The sequence below is a fragment of the Vigna unguiculata genome, chromosome 6 (assembly GCF_004118075.2).
Source record: "Vigna unguiculata cultivar IT97K-499-35 chromosome 6, ASM411807v1, whole genome shotgun sequence".
In the NCBI taxonomy this organism is placed as follows: Eukaryota; Viridiplantae; Streptophyta; class Magnoliopsida; order Fabales; family Fabaceae; genus Vigna; species Vigna unguiculata.
This window is the reverse complement of record NC_040284.1, coordinates 27,919,321-27,944,210: the sequence shown is the minus strand read 5'-3', so window position 1 is coordinate 27,944,210 and position 24,890 is coordinate 27,919,321. Positions and strand designations below refer to the sequence as shown.

At 29.2% G+C, this 24,890-nt stretch overlaps 3 protein-coding genes across 3 annotated transcripts; 1 reads left to right on the top strand and 2 right to left on the bottom strand.

Annotated features, from left to right (window-relative positions):
- Nucleotides 1-9,104: 9,104 nt before the first annotated feature.
- LOC114187102 lies at nucleotides 9,105-10,302 on the bottom strand. The gene has a single exon (XM_028075234.1). The coding sequence runs from the start codon at nucleotides 10,127-10,129 to the stop codon at nucleotides 9,500-9,502; it is 630 nt and encodes a 209-aa protein (XP_027931035.1). The 5' UTR covers nucleotides 10,130-10,302; the 3' UTR covers nucleotides 9,105-9,499.
- A 3,729-nt stretch (nucleotides 10,303-14,031) lies between these two features.
- Nucleotides 14,032-17,128, top strand: LOC114187152 (mitochondrial pyruvate carrier 4). The gene is made up of 5 exons (XM_028075298.1): nucleotides 14,032-14,203; nucleotides 15,072-15,170; nucleotides 15,441-15,493; nucleotides 16,513-16,586; nucleotides 16,899-17,128. Exons 1-5 carry the CDS (start codon nucleotides 14,149-14,151, stop codon nucleotides 16,936-16,938), a joined length of 321 nt encoding a protein of 106 aa, XP_027931099.1. The 5' UTR covers nucleotides 14,032-14,148; the 3' UTR covers nucleotides 16,939-17,128.
- A 1,575-nt stretch (nucleotides 17,129-18,703) lies between these two features.
- Nucleotides 18,704-22,182, bottom strand: LOC114189234 (serine/threonine-protein kinase pakA). The gene is made up of 3 exons (XM_028077953.1): nucleotides 21,667-22,182; nucleotides 19,500-19,670; nucleotides 18,704-19,126 (listed from the first exon to the last, which is right to left on the bottom strand). Exons 1-3 carry the CDS (start codon nucleotides 21,997-21,999, stop codon nucleotides 18,989-18,991), a joined length of 642 nt encoding a protein of 213 aa, XP_027933754.1. The 5' UTR covers nucleotides 22,000-22,182; the 3' UTR covers nucleotides 18,704-18,988.
- Between the last annotated feature and the right edge of the window lie 2,708 nt (nucleotides 22,183-24,890).

The following is a 24,890-nucleotide window of genomic DNA, read 5'->3' as shown; positions in this document are numbered from 1 at the left end:
CGATTGGAAGACTATGTTCCTATCACGCCCAATAGTCGCCTATCATCTAGGAGGTAAGGCATAAGGCACTTTAAATAAAAAGCATACGATTCAAAAATAGACAATAGTTTAAATGCATGGTGATTGACAACAATTTTACAATTAAACTTAGGATCAGAATAAAAGTAACATGACACATTTCTTAACATGAAACAAATAAGCAATATGACACAACGTGTTACATGTCACTCATTAACTAAAATAATTGAACTAAAAATTTATTTAAAAAATATAAAACCTTTTAGTAATTAACCAAAAAAATCATAGTAACTCAACTGAAAATATTTCAATTGATGGTAGACTGAAAACTTAATAAACATACATTTTATATCAAATTTAACATAATTTGTATGTTTTAAAATATTTAAATGTGATCGATTTAATTATTTTAAAATTTTATTTAATTTTAATAAATTAAATTTTAACTAAGATGTTAATTTTATAAACTTAGTTTTTCTTTCAACGAAAAGACGAAATACAGAAAAAACTCTTTATAGCACATATGGAAAACTATTTGACTCTGACTTTTGGGGAAAAAAAAAAGACATATATATGTTTAACGTAATGCATTTTCAAACATGCACTGACTAGTTTGGTGAAATTGTTTGGCTTTTTTTATGCATAAAAATAGTGTAGAAAGGAAGTGTATAACTTGAAATCCTATGGCATAGAGTTTCCATAACTTGTGGCTACCAACAAACATCCAATGTACTTATAATCTAAGTAATGTCATCTCATTCAAACAAATTACACCTTTGGCATCGTATTTCTTTCTTTCATAAAGATGCTTAAATTCAATAAACCATATTTTTAATTGCTTGAAAAAGAATACAAACCTTTGGTCATAAAGAAAGATACATAGATTAGAGACTTTATCACACCAAATTGGTTTTAAATTGACTACCATCGTAAATGAGAACACGGAAAATTTGTGACCATTTCTTTTTAAGGTATATACGATCAAGATATGATAACTTAAATTAACATGCATAATACTCTTGAAAAAGACTTTTTAAGTTTACTTTTTCCATAATCTTTTATTTCATCATCGCGCATTTATTGAGTTTAACTATTAATTATTTAACAACCCATAATCACGTGAGATCAATGTAACTAAAATATATATCCACTCATAATAAACTAGACTACTTTTTTTTCTCTCAAGCCATTAATAGACCATGTTCCCTAACATGTGCACAGGATAAAGTGGAACACAGTTAAATCTATCTTCTTACTTATGTTGTTTTTGGCTAACTTTATTCAAGAGAATTTCAATAAATAAATAAATAAAAAGTTAATTATTTTATTGCAATTCTGTACTAAATGTGCAATAAATCATTTATTTTAATTAAAGTTTGTCCCTTTAAATTCTTAAAAACTTTCCAACCTATTAATTATTATATTTTCTATTAAAAATAATCAACTTAAAAAGTAGATAAAATACTAAAAGAATTATAACTATTCGTATTCACACACGTTTTTTTTTTTCAATGAAAACCTTCGTTTGCTTTGATACCACTAAATTATTATATAACTTGGCTTAAAAGTTATTGAAAGTTTAATATATTTTTTTTATTAATGGTTTCACTGATAAGGGTTAAATATGTTTTTGGTCCCTCAAGTTTCAGTGAAATTTGGAATTGGTCCCTCTTTGAAACTTCTGACTGACCAATTTAGTCTTTCTTCTTTAGAAATGTATGGATTTAGTCCTTTTAACCAAGATCTTATTAAGTTTCTTTAACGTTTCAAGGACATGATAGTATTTGAATTGTTTACATAATTTGATCCATTTTCACTTAAATATTAACTCAAATATTATTATGACTAATTCCAAACTTGAGGGACCAAAAACATATTTAACCCTACTAATAACAACCAAATTATTGTTAAACTAGATCAATTAGTACTTAAATAGGCAATTATCATTGGCATCAATCTAATTACTTTTATGCTAAAACGTCAATTTTACTAAATATCAATTTAAACTTATTAAAAAATGTCTAACATCATACATCATAATATACAATCAAATCATTTTTTTAATCTAGATTTACTTTTCTAATCTTCATAATTAAAAAAAATCAAATGAATTTATCTAAATTTTAAATGTTGGATTAAACACTTGTCACCTGACCAAGAGTTGTTAATCAGTTAATCAGAGTGTAACTTTTTATACTTAAGAGTATATGAGTTCAAACACCATGATTTGATTGTGATTCGACTCATTCAGACTCCGACACAAAATAATTAATGTCACCTGAAATATGGCTACCCTGTTTTACTTTTTATTTTTTGAAATTAAAATTAAAATAATTAAATTAAACTATAAGAAATATATATATATATATATATATATATATTATCTGACAAAAATAAAGATAAAATAAAATTCATTTCTATTAAAATATAAGAATAAAATAATTTTTTAATTAAAAAAATATAATGAACACTCAAAATCGACACACTCCTCCACCCTCTCTTCATCCCTCTAGTGAAAATCTTTTATTTTTTTTTTCTCACTCCTATTTCTATTAACCACACCACTGTCATAATCCATATTTTCTCATAATTACAAAAATAATGTGGCAAATATACAATTAAAAATTACATATACAATCATTCACACATAAAATCTAGATCTTTTAAAAAGCTTAATTCCTTACCTCACACGTTATCTCCAAGTAACAGAACTACGTTCTTTTACATCTCATAATTTAAGTTTTTGGAATGTCATAAATTGTGACGAAGAAACAAATAGAAATCCTCTATGAAAACAAATTTAGAAAACGAGGTAATCAAATATTAAAATTGGAGAAAGTAAAAGTCGTTATTATGAGCAGGAAACCTTTATATGAATTGTTTCATAAAATAAAAAGAGTCTTTATTAATATAATCTGTTATTTCTTTAACATAATTATAATTATATTTTGTTATAATAAAATAAAAGTTATTATTCTAAGAGATGATAAGGGTTGAAGGGGCTTTTGAATGAATGCTTTTAAAAGTTGTGCATTAGAGAGGAATAGAATCAAAAATGATTTTGTGCCATGTGGTTTTCCCAATAATCAAAGACACATTTTACCTATTGTGGCTTTACGAATCACCACACACAATGATGTAAGAGAAGACACAAAATCAGCAATGTAGAGAAAAACATATACCTAACTCCACTACTTTTCGTCTTTCTCTTTTTCATCACCTTATGCTCACACATTTCTCCAATAAAAAAGGGAACTTCTCTAATATTATCTTAATTCATTTAATTCAAATATGTATTTTTACAATTTGTAATAAAAAAGTGAAATAAGTTTCGTTTGAGTTAAAAATACAATATACGATTGAGTTAATTGTATATTAGTTTATTTTATCATTCTTATTTAAAATAAGTTCAATAACTTGAAAGTCAACTCTAAGAAAACAAAATTACATCAAGTGCAGCCAAAGTATATAGTTCCTTTTTTGTTAACATTCAAAATTAAATACTTGATTTCAAATATTACTGTCCACGTCACTTTATGCTCGTTCCAGATAATTCTGTTAATTTTCATTGCATTGAATTGGTAAGAGGGTTTTATAATATTTAAAAATATGATGAAATACGAGTGGCTTTAGGATTGGAATTAAGATAAGGAAGCTGCTGATGGGAGTGTCAAGTACGTAACGAATCTAAATGGAGAAGAAAATTGACCTAAGAATATATGAATAACCTTTTAAATTAGAGGATTTTGAAAAAATAAAATATAATATAATAAAACTAAGTCAAAGTTTCTCCTATTGCCTCTCGCACAGTCGATTCAAACTTAACTGCCAAGTAATGGCTTCCTTCATCATTAATTACTCATTATTTCTTATTTCTAAATTCTTTATCCGTTGAATTAGAAGAAATTAAAAAGTACTATTCAAATATTAATATCGAAAAAAAGTCTAATATAAAAAATATTTCAAAAAGTTACACTTTAATCTATTGATAACTCTTCATTTGTTATATTAAAATAATATATATTAGTAAAAATAATTAGAGAGAAGTGAAATACAATCTTAAGAAAATATATTGAAAGCTAGTCGTCATTTAATTAAAAACTAGGAATAGCAAAATATGTATAAATTCGTGAGTTGATATGTGTGTTCGTCAAAAAATTGATAGATCGAATTGAAGTTTTCAATCTGTTAATTTGTTTTGTTTCGTTTTATCTAATTTCTCAAATTAACAGGTCAGAGATATATAGAATAAACAGGTCTGTCGGTTCATATTTTTAAAACAAAAATAAAATAAAGATTAATTTAAACAAAAATTGTATCATATTACTTAAATTATACAAATATATAATAATATTTTAACTTAAATCATTTTAAGTTATTCGCGTTTATCAATCAATTAAAACTAAAAAAGTGTTTACCGTGAGCTTTAATATATCTATAACAAATTTGAAAAATACAAAATTAGAAAAATATATAATGTGTCAATAAGCTCAATCGTTTTCTAGAGGTTAAAATTTTCAATTAGTCAATCTTATCCTATTTTTTGTTAGACTAAGAACGAGGAGATCAAAATGTAATATATATTAATCTATTTTGACACTTATTAAGAATACGAATATAATCAACCATAATTGGAAAAAAGTATTTAATATTTCAAATGGATTACACATAAGGAACTTTGACCAGGTAAACAGAAGACCGAACAATTCATAAACGTAAAACTCTACTATTATATAATCAAACTTCTTCCCCGTATGAGAAAGAAAATTATTTACACATCGATGGTTTTCATAAAATAACAGCCTTAAAAAGTATATCTTGATACATCTTACATGAGGCAGAGGGCAGTGAAATACAAATATAATTATCAGTAAACTAGTGTGAAGAGAGTAATATTTATTATTCATCTATTTTTATTGACTGACTATTTATTTCTAATGAACATGCGTAAATAAGAAGTATTTATTAAGTTTACATGCATATAAGAAAATCGTCTGAATAATAATACTGTTTTGTAATTTTTTTGCACATTAATTTTGTCTTGCTGTGGTGTCATACTAGAGATATATACTGTTTTGTTTTTTCACTGTTTGTTGTGTTGTGGAAGTGAGCATTAATTTGAAAGTAGGGTGCGAAGGAATAAAAAAATTAAAAAAAGAAAGAAAAAAAAGGTGTGGAGAAGGAGACCAATATTTGGAGTGAAGTGTCCATTTTCACTTAAATCGAAGTCTCTCTACTTTTGCCGACCTCGTTCTTCGCTACCTCTAGTAACCTATCCTCTCTTTTTGCCTATCTCTACACTATATTTATATTTATACATTGTAAAGAAGTATTTTAGCATGAGCGATAAGGAACAAAGTTAAAAAATATCGTAAAATATTTTTAAATGTTTATATCGCAAGAGTATATTTATTTATCTTTTATATTGTGTTACACTATGAATGCTAATTGACAAGTAAAATAATAACTGAATTTATTGATAGCGAAAATAAAAATTCTTAAATATAAGAGTAGGTTTTCTTTTTATTTGAGGTTTAATTATCTTTTAGATTTCTCGTAGAATTGGAAATTTTTGAATTAAATTCTTAATCAATTCTTATAATATATTGAGTATTGAATATTTGTGTGATGTTAGGAAACGTGGTTATTATCTTGTGATATCATATTATTTTATATTGTCTTGATGAGTGGTTGTTATATGTAATTTTATTATTTTAAAATTTTCCAAGTTATGATTTTAAAATTTTATGATTTGATAGGACATTAATAATAAGTATTGTCTAATTTTATTACTATTCAAATATATATATATATATATATATATATATATATATTATTTATTTGTATGCTTAACTTTTGTTACAGTAATTATGACTCACTTCATAGTTTTAACTATCAAATTATAATTTTATTGAATTATAGTCGAATTGCAATCTACTTCATAGTTTTTACTGTCAAATTATAATTTTATCAAATTATATACCTTCATCAACAAATATTTTTACTATACAACTCAATATAACCAACAACATTAAAATTTGGACATAATAAAAAATTCAATGATTTAATTAACACATAAAACCATAACTATTTGAGTACTTTAAGTACACCACAAGATGTATTCTTTAAACAAAGAGCAAAAAATAACATAACAGTCGATTCCATTCTTTATCTTTGTTCTTTGATCTTGTAGTTATGATAGTCGTTGCTTTCATCGGTTTCATGGCTTTATGTTTTTTAAAATAAATTATAAAACTATGATATATTTCAATTTTGGATTAAAATTATAAAATCATAATTTAACAATAACGTAATCATTTAACCATTACTACCACGTAACTTAGTTACAAACAAATTTAATATTAAGTAATATCAGGGATATATCGTAAAAAAAAAAAAAAAACTTATCAAGTACTCAATAAACCATAAAAATTCAATGAAATCTCAGTCGAAAGTTTTCAAATCGGTAAAAAACCTAAAACATAATTTAGCTTTTATTTTAAAAATTATCCTAAACAATCCTTTTTAGTCCTGCAAACCGAAAAGTCATTTTCCTTTTTTCTTTAGAGGGAAGAAAACTACAATTAACGAAATGAAAATTTTGGTTAAATAATAATTTGATCTAAATGGAAAAATGTTATATTTTTATGATTATTTTATAAATGACATTTTTTTCCAAGCGAAAAAATTAAAACGAAAATTTTTTTGATCCCACAATTTATTTATTTTTTGTTTATCGACGAGATTACTCGTAATATATGAATGAATGAATGTAAGAAAATTATCGAGTAAGAAAATTACATAAACATTAGCTCATGTAGAAGGAATAGGAATGCTCCTTTTGTGTACGAAATTGATTTTTCCTTATATAATATTAATAAACAGTATAACTCCGAACCTAATGGCGTATTAGCCTAATAATTTGTTAGGAGACTTTTGCATAACTTAGTCTCATTCATAAAATATTGTTTTTTTTTTTTTTTAGATTTGAACTAGATAAATGTGTTAAATTTAGATAATTGAAAAATGTTAATTTTAACTTTAAAAAAATTAAGAAAATTTCAGGATTTTTATTATTATTTTCTCTACACTTCTTGATCTTAAGTTGTGTGTCTCTCTCTATATATAACGATTTTAGTAAAAAAAAGTATTAGTTAGTTGATAAATTTTAGATATTTTTGTGTAAAAATAAAAGGGACATAGATTTTGTTTTTGAGAAGGTAAGGAATCACGTTTTTAATCGTTCTCCAAAAGCAAAGTTCTTGCAATACACAAACGAAAAAGCGATTTTGATAATGATGACTAAGAACTCTTCTTTATTATTTTTTATGGACATAAATTCTGGAAATATCTGTTGAGAAGATTATTGCAGTAATTAAACGGATTTAATTTTAGAAAAAAGGTTATTACTAGTGACCTATATTTTTTATAAAACAATTATTGTTAAAAGTATTCAAAACAGAAAATATTATTAACTATATTTATTCATAAATATTGACGGAACTTTTGCAATAACAAAAATATAAGAAAGAGAAAAAAAATCGTTGTGACTGATAACCTTAAGTTTGTAATAAATAAATAGGAAAAGGAGTCCAAAATTGTTGTCATTAAAACCTTTATATTTGGTAAAAAAATAATTTGAAAATATTTTAGCAATACATGAAAGATTATAGCTAATAACCTACAAAAAGTTAAAAGATTAATTTGCCAAAAACAAATTTAAGAATCGAAACTCTAGATAATTAAAATTAAAGGACTAAAACTACGAAAAAAAAGAAGAAGAAACAAACTTAAAATTAAGCTTTAAAGGTTTAAATATATTATTATACTAAATGATATAAACTTTGATATATTATTTTTAATAATAAATTATTATACAAATTAATATTAAATTTTATGTTAATTGTTGTAAAAGTTGTTTAACAATAATTTCATATCAATTAAAATATTTAAAAGTTACATTAACTATTTATGAACAGTAAAATCCAGTTTAAAATTTAAGTTTACAAACACACAATCTAGATCAATAGAAAGTTATTCCAAATCAAATCAATATATGTTTAGAAGACAAAAATCAAAATTTACCTGATAGGTATACAAATATCTTATTGACATCATATTAATCATTAAAAGGAGTATTTTAATTTTTCAAAATATGTTAATACAAGAATACCAAAAAAAAATTAGGAAATATATAATAGACATGAATGTTTATATATAATCAACTATAAAGAAAAGACTATTATTACAAATTCCGTCTAATATACTATAGTATAAAGTATTAAGGATGAAATTAAATAAAGTCCATTCCTATGCTTTTCATGTCATTTTTTATCATCTAATCATATTCGGAATCATGTCTATAACTAAATTTATTAAATGAAGCCCCAATAACTAAAAGGCAAAATTTACCTTAAAAAACTGAAAGCAAACCATTAAATAACATTTTGATAAAGTTTTATCTCTTCACCAAAAAATACACCACTACATGTCTGCGACTCTGCTCTTATTCCAGGTTCAGCAGCAACTATACGTTAGAAAATGCAGATTTTATCGGACAGCAGAATCCATTACCAAAAAACCTATATGTAAAAAATGAAGTCATGATTTATTTTCATTTTCAGTATAAAATACTTTTATTAATCCAAGACAATACATCTAATAAAGTTTCGCAAGTTTAAGAAATGAAATTGTTTTTTTTTTTTTTTACTTTTTTGAGTTTTTAAAATAATCAATATACAGTTACCAGTCAAGACCAAGACCTATGAAGTTTAGACAGCGGCCAAAGAATTGATTTTCCATGACATTGTCTTGTATTCACCGGTAAGTTTCACGAGAAAAAAGAGATAAAGATAAAGACCACCAAAAAAAAGAAAACTTCTCGGAAGACATGAATTGGTCAAATTCAAATTCTACACACTAATTGAGAAAGAAAAATCTAAAAAACAAAAAAACTTAGTCATTTTTGACTTACAAATGATAGCACCCTGAAGAAACAAACAGGGCATCATCGTCACTGGGGTTGAACGCCGAAATTGAACAATGAATACACTAGAAGGAGAAACAGCTTTTTCCCAACTAAAACGAATTCGGAACCAAAACTTGTATTCAAAATAACATCTTTAAGAGATGCACTAATTAGTTCCCCAGAAAATGGAAACACAACAGGAAGAGAAACAAACGAAAAAAAAAAATGGATTGATAATTTTGATATATATGATTTGCTTGAGAGATTATATATAACAAAACTCTAAACCCTGAATCACAGAAGAACATCCATTTCGTGTTAAACATTGCAGGGTAGTAGTAGTAGTGATTGATTAATGTACAAAAGCAAAAATAAAAAGGAACAAGATAAAGTAAGGGAGGTGGTGTAAATATTAAAATCTAGACCTACCTTTCCTCTTCTTTTCTCTTCCTTTCTTCATTTTCTAATTTTCTTCTTCATTATTATCTCTTCCAAATTCATACATTCACTTACTCACTGTCCCCACCCTCCCCAAATCCTTTCACCGATGAAACTCACAAACCTTCTCACCGATCCTTTTTCCTCAAAAACCACAACCCCCTCACAACCTTCATCACCGCCACCGTTACCCTCCACCACCGCTTCCGACTCGGCCGAGTCGTGAATCGCCAGACTCGCCAACTCGGACCGCTTCAACTCGCTCGAATGCGCATGCTTACTACTACTGCTGCTACTGCTGCCCCCCGCTCTCCTGTGGTTCCTCTTCTCCTTCTTCCCCTTACCGTTCTTCTTACCCTTGTTTCCAATCTGAGCCAACGAATCCTCGTACGCGTCGATGATCTCGTGTATGAGCTGGCGATTCGGCGAATCGTCCCACCTGACCCAGTAGCTGGTGTAGCAGCCGAAGCAGCTGCAGTTGAACGCAGGTGAATGGGCGGTTTCCGCGGCGCTTTTCCGGCGGGGGTTGCCGGAGAAGGTGGAAGCAGCGGCGGATGAGCAGGAGATGAGATAAGAGAGAACCTCCCGGTCGTCCGGAGAAAGCGCGGCCGCGAGAGTGAGTATGGCGGCGGGGAGGAAGGCGAGGTGGTCGGAGATGAGCGGTGGCGACGGGTGAACCGTCCCTTTATGGTAGAGCTTCTTCATGAGGAGGAGGAGGGAGAAAATGGTGATTGCGTTGGTTATAGTGTTTGTTGTTGTTTTTCTTATCTAACGCTGAACAGAAAGAGAGAGAAAATGGGAGAGGGGTTTGGACTTTGAAGGGTTGGGAGGGTTCTTAATCAGGGTTTTCTTTTTCTGCCTTTTTGTGTTTTTTTAAATAAAGAAATGAATCAGGAGCAGAGAGAGATAACTAGGTATTGGTATTGGAGGAGTTGGTGACGTAGATTTTGGGTTAGGGAAATGTTCCCCTGCGACGCGGCATTGCTCTATCTTATCACTCACTGTGTGTAGACTTGGTATTAGGGCACTCTTGTCCTGGGACCACGACCCTCTTTTGTCTCTGCCTTCTCAATTTGCTCGCTTGTAGGGTTCTCTTTCTCATCATTACACTGTTCTTACTCACAATTAACCCTACTCTCAACGTCACTTTACCTTTTTTTTTTTAATTAAGCTCCACTTTCCCTTCATCACATCATCATTTATGTGTAACATTTACTTTTTCTTTTCCTAATACAATTTTATTTATATATACTCATATTTCTATCTGCATTTCTTTATCAACTTATCATATAATTTATATTAATGTTTGAAATGAAACACGAGTGTACTTTTAAAATTCGTTCATTTTTCTTATAGTATGTAGTTGAAAATTATACTTCCATTCATGATAAAACTGAACTTATTTAATTCAAAAATTTAAATCAATAAAGTATATATTTTAATGATTTATGAAGAAAAAAAAAGATGATTATTAAAAAATTCATTGGGTTACCCTTTTTTTTTTCTCTGACATCAATTTTATTCAGTTCATAAATACTGATATTTTTCTCCTAGAATAATGCTCGTCTCTAAAGTATCTTAAGTTTCTGTATGTGTATTTGGTTTCTACAAACTGATTTGCAATTATGTAATGTAACAGCGAGAAAAATAAATACCGAGATCCAAAAATAATATACATCTTCACTTTTCATTCAAAAAGGTAAAGAAAGAAGAAGAAAGTTTCTGATTCATACATAAATATAATAAAATATGAATGTATGTGATCAATTCGTATGTAATCAGTTATTTATAATATAAATAATTTTTTTATATGATTATAACTATATTTTCTGTTATAAGAAATTAATAATTAAAATAAAAATATTAAAATAATACATGAAATAAACTTTATTAGTTTTATAATTTCATTTATTAAAATAATTTTTTGATTATTTCTACTAATCGAATCATTTATAATTTTTTATAAATTTTTCCTTATTTTTCTATATTTTTTATTATTTTTCTCTTAATTAGACAATTTTATTTTTTTTAATCCAAATCGTTAAGAATTTAAGTGTTAGTTTAAGTCTCACATTGACTAAAAATGATAAAGTAGAGATAAAGACCCATAAACTTATTGACTTAAAGTTTTTGGTTAAGAATGATCTCAATACCTTATTTTATTAGATTCCTATACAAGGATAAAAACTCATAAACTCATTGTTTTAAAATTTCATTGTGTTATATTTCTCCACTGAATTTTTTTTTGGTAAACTTAAGACAAACTAAGTGATGTTTTTTGACGGAGATAGATGTAAGAAAATTAAATTAGTCTTTTTGATGGGTTCTCTTTCCTGCTTATTTTGCCTATGCTTAAACTTGTAGAAGAAAAGTTTTTACTTTCGTGGAATGATTTTTATTTATGCATCTCACATAAAAGTAAATTATTATAACACTTTAATTTGTTTGGATAAACAATTTGAAGAGTACAGATTATTTTTATAGAAAATTCAAGATACTTTACAATAAAATGTATTATTTAGATTAGTAAATTTAAAAGCATTAAAAAAATAAAATTTGATGAGACAAATTTCACGTGCTTCTCTCTTCTTTTATACAAGGGAGTATATATATATAATCTCCCATTCTAAGTTATGTTATGATAAGAATGGCAGCAACTTCCGGAAGTACGTGAAATGATAGATTAGGGTTTTGTTTGGTGGGATTGGTTTGGCCTATATAAAATCTATGACGGCCTTTTTACTCCCTCACATGAACTTGTCACCTCAATTATTATTATATGGATTATAAATCGTTGTCGCCGTAATGCTTTATCACCAGCACGGATTATTTATCTTCTCCCTATTTTTCCATGAAACCAAAATTTATATTTATCTTATTTCAGCAAGTAACAAATAAAACCTATACAACTTTCTATTGAGATGGTATGGTAAATATCCTTTATGTGATAAAATAAGTATGTGGAAATAATTTTAAAAGTAGTGAATTATATATTATATATGTTTGAGTTTTAATTTAATTTCGCATTCAAAAGTTAGGGGTGAAAAATAATAACTTTGAGTGGGTATTGTGTTAAATGAATTTGGACTAGTACAACAAGTTGTGATGAAAAAGAAAAAGAAAAATAGAACAAGGAGATAAATTTAACAAACAAAAGTGTGTCAATGGAAATTGCATAAATCATTTTAGGTAATTTGAAACACCTTTTTCAGCTCTTTTCTCTCTCCTTCAAATAATTATAATTTTCAGTTTTCATGTAGCGAGTCTTCATTATAGAAGCTAGTTAGGAGAGATTTTAAAATACCGATTTTAAGTTTTGTCTTGGTTAATCATCTTTGTTTTCTTCAAATTTCATCTTCGAAAATGCATGTATGTCTTTGAATTTTGGCTGATCTTAAAAAATTATGGGGTTTTAACATACATGGATGAGTTTTGCGATTTGAGGTAAAAGTTTGGATGATTGTTGACTTCGGTTAGGATCTTTTAAGTATTCAAAGAATTTTATTGAGATTTTGCTTCATTATCGTCTTCGACACTGATATATTTTATTGCACCAAAAATTAAAGTAATAACAACTAACTTTATTGTAAATGTTAAGAAGAATCGATGATGGTGATGATTTATAACTTATGCAGGTATTAAGAAGGTGAATTAGAGAAAATATGAAATTGGTATTGCAGGTTGTTTTATAAAATTACGCATTAATATGTTTATTAATGATTTGGATTAGATGCTTGTGTACATTACATTGTTATTTAATGAATCAAATCTACTTAATGCGGATTAATAACAAACGTATTTCAATCACTATTAGAATGAATTTAATAAACAATTTGCTTATATTTTTGTGTTTTTGTTATTTTTTTTAATGAGTGTGATGATAGATGAAGGAAAAAAAGAAGAATAATGGAAATGAAAAAACAATCAATTGTTCCATAAAGTTTTTTTTGGGTACATAAAATAAATAAATTACATTTTCTTACCCACCACAGAAACACGAGGTTAGAAATACACGGTATATTGCATAATAATTTTGACTTATTTATGGATACTGTATCATTTATTCGTTATTTGTTTGTAATTTTTTTAAATAGGTAGCAATTAAAACCATATTTACTGTACATAAGAAATAGCTTAATATTACACGTACAATTACTAGTTTAGCCTATTTATACTTTTTTTTAACAAAAATCTTATACTTTTTAGTTTGAATAAAAAATATTCAAACTAATTTTTGTTTAATTTAATTTGTAAATATTGGTTATGATGTATTTCAATAAATATACATTATATAATGATTTTAGCTCTAGGAAAATAATTATATATATATTTTTTTTCAAAAGGTGTATAACTTATTATAGGTTAATTGAATATTAATATACATTAATACGAGTAGATATTGTTTTAACTTATTGATAATGTTCATTAAAAATACTTTAGAAACTATTTTTTTATTTTAAAATTTTCGAGCATGTGATTCTGCCTCTACCAGTTTTACTCCTCCAAACCAATATAGGTCAACAAGAGAAAAATGTTGACCGAGTTAAAGCCACGCGTCGCATTGTGATTGGCTGCAGTTGCGTAGTGGATCTCCAACGTTGTAGATGATTACGGTAAATAATAATACTGTTTTATATATAAATGTTTTGTCTTCTCTCTTTGTCACAGTGATACAAGCTCAACCGTTTCCCTTTCAATCCAAGGGAAGAACAAAGATTCAATTCATGGCGGCTGCAAAGCTTCAAGCTTTATGGAATCATCCTGCTGGGCCAAAAACAAGTGCGTTTATTTGCATTCCGTTTTGTGTGATCCGTTCGTGTTTTTGTTCTGTATATGTTGTTTTCTGGCGGTTCCGATGTTCATTGTTCTGTGGTTGATTTTTTTAATTAATCAGCGATAGGGTTGACTTAGATTACGAATTTTGATTCAGTGATTTGATTAAAGGTCACGTGCATTGTTTGGTTTATAACCTTATACTATATATTTTTAAAAATAACCTAATTTGGCTCAGGGTTGCGTCTGAGAAAAAGGGATTTTTAGGGTGTGAAGGGTTACACAAATGTTTGCGAGATAGTTGGATTGTTGGGAAGTTCGAATTCGTCTATGAATTTATCTCTGAACACTAGGGGAGTGTTGGGTAGATAAACTTGATATGAATGGATTGTAAAACTTGATTGCTCTTATTTTGTCATCTGAGAAAAGAAGATATCAGCAAACAAACTTATGCATCAAAATGAGATGTTGTTTTGAAGGATAAAGTCATCTCCAAATATCAACATTTGTAAGCATATTTTTGCTGGAATTTGTGTGGAAAATCTTGAAATGCAATTCATGCTTTCAGTTAGCTAGAAATGTGATGCTTTTGTCACCTTATGATTTGAACCTAAGGAATACAGCGGAACCTAAATTAATCATGTAAATGAAGGCAATTAGCTTTGGAGTTGCATTTGAAAAGATAAAAATTGTTGAATGCAGTCCTGTCAATTATATTCATAGATTTACTTGTGTTATATGCAAGTTTCCATCATTATTTTCCCCTAATTCAAATTGTTGTCACTTTTTATGTTTCTAGTGACCATGTTATTATTAAGCATTACCATTGTCATTGTCAAGCTAAGCAAATGCATGAATTAACCACTTTGTGCAGTTCACTTCTGGGCACCTACCTTTAAGTGGGGCATCAGCATAGCTAACATTGCTGATTTCTCTAAACCACCTGAGAAACTTTCTTATCCTCAGCAAATAGGTAAGCATGTACATAAACAACTGCATTTACTGCTATCTACTTTATAGCCCTCTGACTCTGACTGTCCCTCTCCCTCACACACACACTCGCATCCCCCGTTTTTTTGTTTTTGGCTTTTATTGATTCTTACGTACATACGTAAATGACATGTCTGGGTTCCTCAAAAGGTGCGGATAACACTTTGTATTCAAGTTGCTAGCAGTTTAAACCTCGTGCATTGGGTTTCATTTACATCTATACTTTACTAAATGCTTTTTGGTTTTTATGCAGCGGTCACAGCTACCGGAATTATCTGGTCTCGTTACAGCACAGTTATCACTCCAGTAAGTTTGGTTTTTCTAGAGACGGATTCTTTTAACTAATGCAGTAAATGGATGTAATTTTTTGAAACTGACGATTGTTTATGGTCCTCCGATGCAATTGAAATTTGATAATTTTGCATCATTACCTTCATTATAGTACATCCGAGCATAATTGCAGAGTGTGGTTGCATAATTCTCTTTCCAAGTATTGCAAAAGTATGACATCAATGTGGCTATAATATAGTACTTCTAACATGCAATTTGGATTCTAACCTTAAATTATTGGCTTCGTGGTGAAATTGAATCATTAGATGATTATGTAGCTTGTTTAGACATTTTTTTCTTCATAAAATTTTGCGTCTCTTGGTCTTTTAAGCTTAATTTGGTTCTGAAAATTTTCTGTATACCGAGCAGCTCTTCTCTTTCTCGGCTCCCCTCCCTCCATGCGCTTGTGGTGCATGCAAACCATTTCTAGCTTAAAAAAGATTTTATTTATCAGGCTGTGTAAAAACTGGAGCAGAGAAGAATTCTATTGTAGATGATGGAGCGGAATGGAAAAATATCAGTTGTCATTGTTTGAATTCTTTAAAGAATACAATTGCATGGAGCCTGATGAAATATGTTTCATTCCGTTCCATACATCTACTTTCACCCCTCAATCTGATGAAATATGTTTCATTGCATTGCAATGCAATGGAATCAACATATTGTTCACTAGCTTTGTTACCATTCCATTCACTTTCCAGAGAAACATTACTGTATTCCATTTTAAAATATCTAATAAAAGAATGATAATCTATTATATTTCGTTCTCTCAATTTCCTTCTCATTCCACCTATCATACATATCCAACCAGTGTTAATTCTTGTGACATCTAGGCACTATTGTTATTGCATGACTGTTACTTTATGAACTTTTGCTTACTAATCATACTAATTACTAATCATACTAATAGTGTTTGTTTTTGGTGCTGGGAAGGGGTTGTACAGTGCAGTTTTTTGCATACTCCCGAAAATTTATCAGAATTGTTTGTGTTGCAGAAAAATTGGAACCTGTTTAGTGTAAACATTGCAATGGCAGGAACAGGCATATACCAACTCTCACGAAAATTGCGGTACGGGGTATTTTTTATTTTAGTTTTGGATGATTTCTCCTCCCCAAGACCTAGAGTTAGAGGGTTCTAGACACAAATTCTTCCTCGTGTGATAATATGGTTGCATACACTCACCTTGCCCTGTTCCCCAAAGTAGTTGGAACCTCATTACCCCAAGGCATTAATTTGATCAACAATAATAAAGTTTACTTTTTGAAGTGTAGTATTGGGTCTGATTTATCAGAAAAACAAAAGGCAATTACATACTAGTATTGGGTCTGCTTTGTGATAATCTCTATGACACATCATATATTAACTTATGCTACTTTCCAGGCATGATTATTCCTCTGAGGCGGCTGTGACGAAAGAATGATGCCCAGGCTGTAATTTCAGTTGTTCCACATATAATTGTATTTATACTTTTGGACGTGCTGTTCATTTTTACTTTTACAAGTTTCAAACTGCTGAAAAATATTCTCACTTGTGTGCTACTGTATTTGACTTTGGTAAAATAAGGTAATCAAGATTAGCGGGCAACTGAATACAATTTGTTGTTATAATTATCCATAGGTCTTACTTATACCATCACCCTTGTAGTTAATCTGTAGTACTGATGTTATATCATTTTATTTTCCTAATATTTCCTTTATATTAAATATAAAAGTAAATATTAGATAGAGGCTGAAAATGACCATAATTTGCATAAACAAACAAAATAGTGATCTTTGTAGTGTTGAAAACGTATTTATGATTTAAATTACATATTAGTATGAAATGAATGATTCAAGATCAATGGTGACGGGTCAAACATGATCCGCTGGAAAACTTTAATTTTAAAAAGATTAATAGATCACGTTGGACAATTAAAAAGATTAGCACGAGTTAAAAAATGGACAAATTTAGTACGATAGGTTTACGATAAATTTTATGAAATTTTACAATACTAATAAATTTATATAAAAAAAATGAATTGTCGTCTATCACGTTTGCATTGTCGTACACACTTTGCATCCTTATCACCTTCCAAATTCAAAGGATTTATTTAGCCTTCAGACATTATATAAAATAAAAACGTGTGTTTGTTTCTCACTTCTGGTTAGTACGAAAGTGCAGCTAGCTGAAGTAGAATTTGGTGGAATTTATTGTTTCTCACTTTGTGTCAACTTTATGGTGAAATTTTACACAAACTTGATGTAATGGCAGTTTAAATGAAAGAAAGTAAGTGGATAATTTTCAAAGCAGAAGTTTGCATAAGCTAATGAATATTGGGTATATGAGAATATTAAGTATGTCACGACAAATGAGAAAAGTTTTTATTCAAGCAATTGTACAAAAATGGCAACAGGATATTATTTTATTATGTCATAATCCAAAAGCTGCCTCGCCAATTAACGACAACGACCTAAAATTACGGACCTAACATAACATGTTCGATATAACATTATGTTTTTATGAAATGAAAAGTGAGAACATAATGGCGAAAAAATCATATTTAATGCTAGTAATAGTAGTATCTTGTGTTGGCATGGAGTGATTTGACTGGCAATACCGATAAAATAAAATCAGTGAAATGAAAATGATAGAGAATAAACAAAAGAGACTAAAGGAGAGTACTTGAGCATATAATTATTCTCTATTTACATATTCAGTGTCAAACATGCCCACTTTATTCAAAAGCGTTTGTTATGGATGTTTAGTTATGAGTGTATGGAATTAAAAGTCTTTTTATTCTTAAGAAGACAACAAAATTCTCTTTTTATATGAAATGAAAAAAGGTTCATAAATTTAGGAATAAGAAAACAAATTTATTTATTTTATCTTTTTTTTTAAACCAAACAACTTTATCTTTCTATCTCTATTTAAGCCGATTAATTTCTATTCTTTACATATTTTGAGTCTTACAAATGGCATATGCTTTTAAGTTTGGTGGATCAGAATAATATTCTACTCTATACACGCACAAAAATCAATTAATCTAGTAAGATAAATGATGAAATAAACTCAAACCTTACCGAGGATACCTAAGTAATATTATTTCAATTCAAAAGACAATTATCCAATTCCAGTCAGCAGACAACATAAACAGAATTTTATCAGGAATCTTAATTTCTAAAAAAATCCAATGTAGCTCCACACGATTGTAGGTTCAAAGTTCAGAATATCCTATTTCAATAAATATCTGGACAAAAATATGTCCAATGATTGGGAAAATGGGTACAATATCCGTTCCTCCAATGAGTAAAAAAATCCACATTAAAGCCATATGCCGTTACAATAATCCAACCTACAATAACCATTGGTTGAACATAAAGCCAGGGGAAAATTCCCTTCCTTCAGACGAATGTATAGACTGAACCATTCACGTTCTTACTAACCGGAGAATCATGAGACCCCTGTTCATGTTTCATTACCACTCAAGTTAACTAGCGTTGCTGGCCATCTCTTGTTTGATTAGGTTTTGAATCAGAGTTATGTTCATCTTCGTGTGATGTCAAGCCCAAACTTAAATCCAAGGTGCTTTCATTCAGATCTTGGCGCACCACCTGATTTTTGTACTGAGACTGAAAAATACAAGACCAAAGTCACTAGTTTTACATATCATTATTAAAACCAAGAATCAAGTCCTTCAGTTCAGTGGTCACTGCTGTGAACTTTAAATTTAGTAACAGGAAACATATTTGAGACATGCAGACCACTGAATTGCATGAGAGTAATGCCCGATCCTTAAATTTTCAAATTGCCTAATGCTTGTTTGAAGCATAAAAAATGTCCAAAATTTAAAAAGACAGATGAGAACCGTCAATCATCATTGTCAAATTTTAACTGCATAAATGATTCCCATTCATCAATTTATGTGGGTGTAGAATAGCTTTATAGAAATGGAAGAAAATGCGGAGAAGCATTACGTAAACAAAGAAACACGCAACGGTTTACCTGACTTTCTTCCATTGGAACATCATTTATGTCAGGCTTTTCATCCAAAGTTTCACTCTTGCGAGCTGACTCTGCTGCACCCGAATCAGTATCAGTTGGTTTAGACTCATCAAGCTTCTCCGCCCCCTCATTTTCAGCAGCCTCATTTTTCTGCTCCTCTAGTAAAGCAACCTGTATCATCAGACTACCCAGGTTATCACCCCTTTCCAACTTCAGTGCCATTGGACAGAATAGTATCAATTCATTATCATCACTAAAAGCATGAAATTTGAACAATTCATCAATAGTGCCAAGTGTGACAATAAATGACTTCAAGTACACCATTGAAGAAAAAGCTCTGGCTAGTACAGTATAGTTATTTTGTAATGTTGAGTATGATTAGTTCTGTGACAATTTTACACGACAACTCAAAAAGACAATAGTGATTTGAAAGCAAAATCCCTGGTGGTTCTTGTTCTGCTAATGCATTCATAGGAACCAAGAATCATGTCGCACACACCAATAATGTCACGCATACCATTTTCAACATTTAGAGTAAACTGTAAAACGCCCCATGCAACATTATAATACACCACAGAATCATGTCTGACAATACCTAATGAGAAGAAACAGTTAACTCTTCGGACAAAATGTAGCTAACTGCATCAATACCACCAATCTGAAATCATACAAATAATGTATGGCAAAACATATACTTTAGATTTAACAAACTACAAATGCATCTAGATAATTAAAAGAAGAGTGAACCTCCATTTTAGCCCTCACGACTTTTGGAACATCAAGTTGGCCCTTGAAAGATTGTTAAATCAATTTGGTTTTGACATCAAATACATTACATAAATGACTGTTTATCAGGACCAACAAATTTGTCATTGCAAAATTGATTTTGATAATATTTTGAGGAAAAAATTGAGGGTTTATGGTTAATCAATTTGGCCGTGTGCATAGTCCTCACAAATGGATCCCCATTTCCATTGAACTCTATCTAGGGCCACGGATAACTATGAAAATATATCCTTCCTTTCCATCACCATAAAAGCAATCCTGCTCTCCAACACTTTGGTTCTCACTCCCATTTTTCTTATTCATAGAACTAAACTTCATATACTTGAGTGATTGAGAAACGTTATCTTAGGCACTAGAGTTGCTATTTTCATCTATCATATAACTTGCACACTTGCAGTTACCATTTGTTTCTAAATCCCTGCTTTGGACAAAACAAACCCTCTTTTCTATGAGTTTTCTCATTGATTACCTTCATTGTATCATCTCTAATCACCTCCAGTTTAAGAGTAAATTCCCATCTTTAATTACCATACTCAACACTCCATCTTTGACATATTAAAAGTATAGTGAAATTCACTTCTAAAACAAAGAACTTGGACACTTGGGATAGTAGTAGAAAGGTGGGTTGGGAGATAAAAAATCATTATTCTTATCTATGGTTCTACTTTCTTCCGCTTTTACCAACTGATATCTCATGCAGTAATGCAGAGTGGTCAGTTTCATTTGACGACATCTAGGAACAGAAGGATGGTCAGGTAAGTTAACTTCCCTCGCCAAGAAATTATTTTTGTAGGAGTTAGAAAACTAATTTGTTATATCTAATATTTTTGTCATACAAAAAACAAAACCAACATAATTAAAATGCATTTTCTTGAGCAGCTGATTGGTAATCCCACTTAAAACTTTACCTTGAAAATTCAAATACTACTCAGATACTCCTACATGCATATGGAGTAACCACGTTCGGCCCAATCTCAATCTAAATTAAATCTCACCAATTTAATTGAGTCTCTCAACATCCCAACACGCAAAACTTAACCAGTAAAAAAGAAAAACAAAAAGGAAAGAAAGCTACTTTTGGAATCAGTTGTTTGTAATCTCATTGTTCCCGCATTTCCTATCATTCATATCCTTTATAAATAAAAATAATTAAAAAAATTAATATCAGGAAACAAGTTTCAATCCTGCTCCATGAAGAGGGGACAATAAGGAAACAAGAAAAATCGAATAAGACACAAATTATCAGGACATTGTAGTCACTACTGCAAGCAATCCATTCAGTCCAATGTAAAAAAACACTTTGCCAACATATCAGTGATGTTTGCATTAAACCCTAAAACAAAATAATTAAAAAGGCAGGAGAACAATGTAATTTGAATACCGGAACATATTTGAACTTTCTCCGAGGCGGTTCTTCAGGCTGTTCCGGCTGTGCATCCTTGGTGTTACCATTGGCGATGGCGCTGTTGGAGTTGTTGGTGGTGGTGTTGTGGCTTTGGGTTATAGGAGTCCACTTGTAGAGGAGGAGATGAGAAGCGTTGGAAGAATGAGAGTGGTTGTGGTTGTGATTGTGATTGGTGTTGGAATTAGAGGAAGCAGAAGAGGGTGATACGTGGACCCATTTCTTCTTCCACTTCCGCACCGGTCCAGTAAACACCGTGGCCGGTCCGTATCGGGTCGAGGACCGCCCTAGTCGGGCCCCAACTCCCTCCATCAATACCAGATCTGTCTCCGATCCGCCTCCACCAAAACAAAAACCCGCCTTTTTTCAGTTTCTTTTTTCTTCAGATAATATTTTGATTTTTGTTCTAAATTTTCTTCCCTACAAAACCCTCTTCTTCTTTCCCTTTCTCTCTCTACATAAATACAAAACACTGTCTTTTCCTTGCCGTCTGGATCAGAGATCCCCTCTTCTGGTTTATGCTGTGGCCAATCAGGACCGTCCATAGTGCCTATTGATGATACTGGAGCGGGTCGGGTTAGGTTTATCCACCTTCCCCTATCCAAATTCTTGTATTCTCATATAATTTTTAAAATTGAATTATATTTTAATATATACTCAGCAGTTTTAACATTATTACTATTTTAAAATTTCAAATTGATATAAGCGGTGCAAGAATGATCATTTGAACTAATTTATATAAATTTTTTCTTTTAAAACTAACCCACTTGTTGAATCTTAAAGCAAAGTTATGTGAAAAGTAGGATGAAGTATTTGTCCAATGAACTATCTAATAATAGTTATAAAATATTGTTGATAAAAAGAAGTATATACATACACAAAATCTGATACTCCTTTTCAGGTATGCTAATACAAAGACATAAATCATAGTAAAGAAAGGAGAAAGAAAAGACACATGATTGTTTTGTAGATTTGTCTTACCCACTCAATAAATATACCATTTTTGGATTTTCATCCATATTTTACTAAAAATTATTGTGAAAAGAAATATCTGTGCATAATTCTTTATACTTGTCTCTCTAGACAATTTATTCACATACTTTTAATATAAATATTTTCAAAACTTTATCCATTCACTAATATTTGAAAAATAATTAAGGATTGTCATTTTTGTTTTAAAAATATATATTTTTTCAAAAATAAATTATTTAATATATTGTTCATGGTTAAACTTTATTTTTTTCAACAAAGGACAATAATATATATTAATAAGATGACATAAGGCTATCAAAACTTTTAAGAACAACTTACAAAAGTTTTAATTATGTTGTGTTAAACGATTAAGGTGACATGTGAGACTAAAAAATGAAAAGAAAGATACCACAACATTTTTATTATAAAATAACCATTTATAAGAACTATAAGTTAAGTTTAAAAGAAAAATTTAGTATAAAAGTATCAGCTCCCAAAACAAATACATGAAATAATAATCAAAATTAAATAATGACATCTTTTATATTGGTACACACACGTGTCTATACACACTCGTGCCTATTTATAAAAATTAAAATACAACTACACTATATTTATTTAACAGTAATAATTTGTGTTTGTCTGTCATTTAATTATTTTTACTAATCAACCAGTAATGTACTTTATAGAACTCGCATTTAACAAAATAAATAATAAATATTTAACTATTTTTACCAATTTAAACCACTCTATAAGTATAACCTAATATATTGAATCACTTCATAAAAAATTAAAGTAGTGAATATGTTAGTAATATTTAAATAATCAATTGTTCCATCTCCTTCAATAAGTTGGATAGGATTATTATACTTAAAAATTTAAGATAAAAAAATGAGAGGCAAGGAGGTTGATTCAATATCTTTTCCGTTTTTGTACTCAATATAATCGATGCATCCACTTTGTTCTGAAATTTATATAGCTTTTTGTTATCATTAAAACTCAATTAAGTCCTCCTTGGAGTTAACAACATTTTAAATTATTTTATCATATCAACATTTACCTAGTTACTACACTGTTTAAAGTAGTAATTATATAAGGGGAATCAGATTCAATTACAGATTTTAACCAATTTAGTTATACATTTATATAAATTAAGTAAAGTGGACTTAAATTTAATTTAAATAATTTCTTTTAATTAGATTAAATAAAAAATTTAAATTTTAAATCTGACAATAAAAACATTATTTATCTAATAAATTTAATATAAGAAAAATAATGTTACAGTTGACTATATGAATATTAATATTTCATTCCTTATATCATATTTTATATTTACATTTTTTAATTGTAAAATAAGTTTTTAATTATTATTTGATATTTAAGTATTTTAAAAGTTATTGTTTATGTTTGTGTCATGGATACTAAAAATATTGATTTTGTGATTTTATCTTTAAATTATTTATCTATCTTATTATATTTTTAATTATTTATTTATTAATTTTCTTGCTTTCTCCGTGTTTGGTCACTTCAATTCGTTCTAAACGTCCGTCTTGGAAACCAACAGAATTATAATGTTTAGTTGGATATTGTTGGTTATTGATTTTAATATTATTTTTGTGATGCTGGATAGTATAATATCTTTGATCTGGGATATGCCACACAGGTTCTATAAAAGATCTTCCTTTGATCATTATATTGTCTTTGTTTCATTCTGAGATAAAAATATAGCCCATGATGAAATCTATCATAGTAGTAATGTAATTTGGATTTCCTTTGAATGCTTATCCTAAATATTTGTAAGTGACCTGCTAAATTTGTATTCCATTGATCTTCCTTCGTTGATTACAAAGAGACACCATTTTGCAGCAACTCAAGAACAAGATGTCCAAAGCTCAAGTTGTTGCTGGTATGAACCATTCTCTCTGATATTCTCTCTATTTTCTCTCCCTTCCTGCATGTCTCTTCTTCCCTGATTTTCTATGTCATTCTGCTGTAGGTGGAGATCGTGACTCTATCCGGAGCTGATTCCCGTAACTTTTGTTTTGGAAATACTTGTTTTGTTCTTCGTTTATTCCATTATAACATACAAAGGTCTTGCATACCTTGTGTTTGTTGAAAGAATGTTGAGTAGATTCAAAATTAATACCATACCAGTGTCTTGTGTCAACTTGTTATGAGATTATTCGGCTTTTAACCGGTATTTTGTTGTTCAAGTTTTAAATAGTCTATAT

What these genes read in the sequence shown, in the direction of transcription:
- LOC114187152 (XM_028075298.1), top strand. Translation starts at nt 14,149, where the DNA reads ATGGCGGCTGCAAAGCTTCAAGCTTTATGGAATCATCCTGCTGGGCCA. An exon ending in TCCTGCTGGGCCAAAAACAA is followed by an intron (nt 14,204 to 15,071) that starts GTGCGTTTATTT and finishes CACTTTGTGCAG; the next exon opens with TTCACTTCTGGGCACCTACC. An exon ending in TTCTTATCCTCAGCAAATAG is followed by an intron (nt 15,171 to 15,440) that starts GTAAGCATGTAC and finishes GTTTTTATGCAG; the next exon opens with CGGTCACAGCTACCGGAATT.
- LOC114187102 (XM_028075234.1), bottom strand. Translation starts at nt 10,129, where the DNA reads ATGAAGAAGCTCTACCATAAAGGGACGGTTCACCCGTCGCCACCGCTC.
- LOC114189234 (XM_028077953.1), bottom strand. Translation starts at nt 21,999, where the DNA reads ATGGAGGGAGTTGGGGCCCGACTAGGGCGGTCCTCGACCCGATACGGA. An exon ending in GAAAGTTCAAATATGTTCCG is followed by an intron (nt 19,671 to 21,666) that starts GTATTCAAATTA and finishes CTGATGATACAG; the next exon opens with GTTGCTTTACTAGAGGAGCA. An exon ending in TTCCAATGGAAGAAAGTCAG is followed by an intron (nt 19,127 to 19,499) that starts GTAAACCGTTGC and finishes TGTATTTTTCAG; the next exon opens with TCTCAGTACAAAAATCAGGT.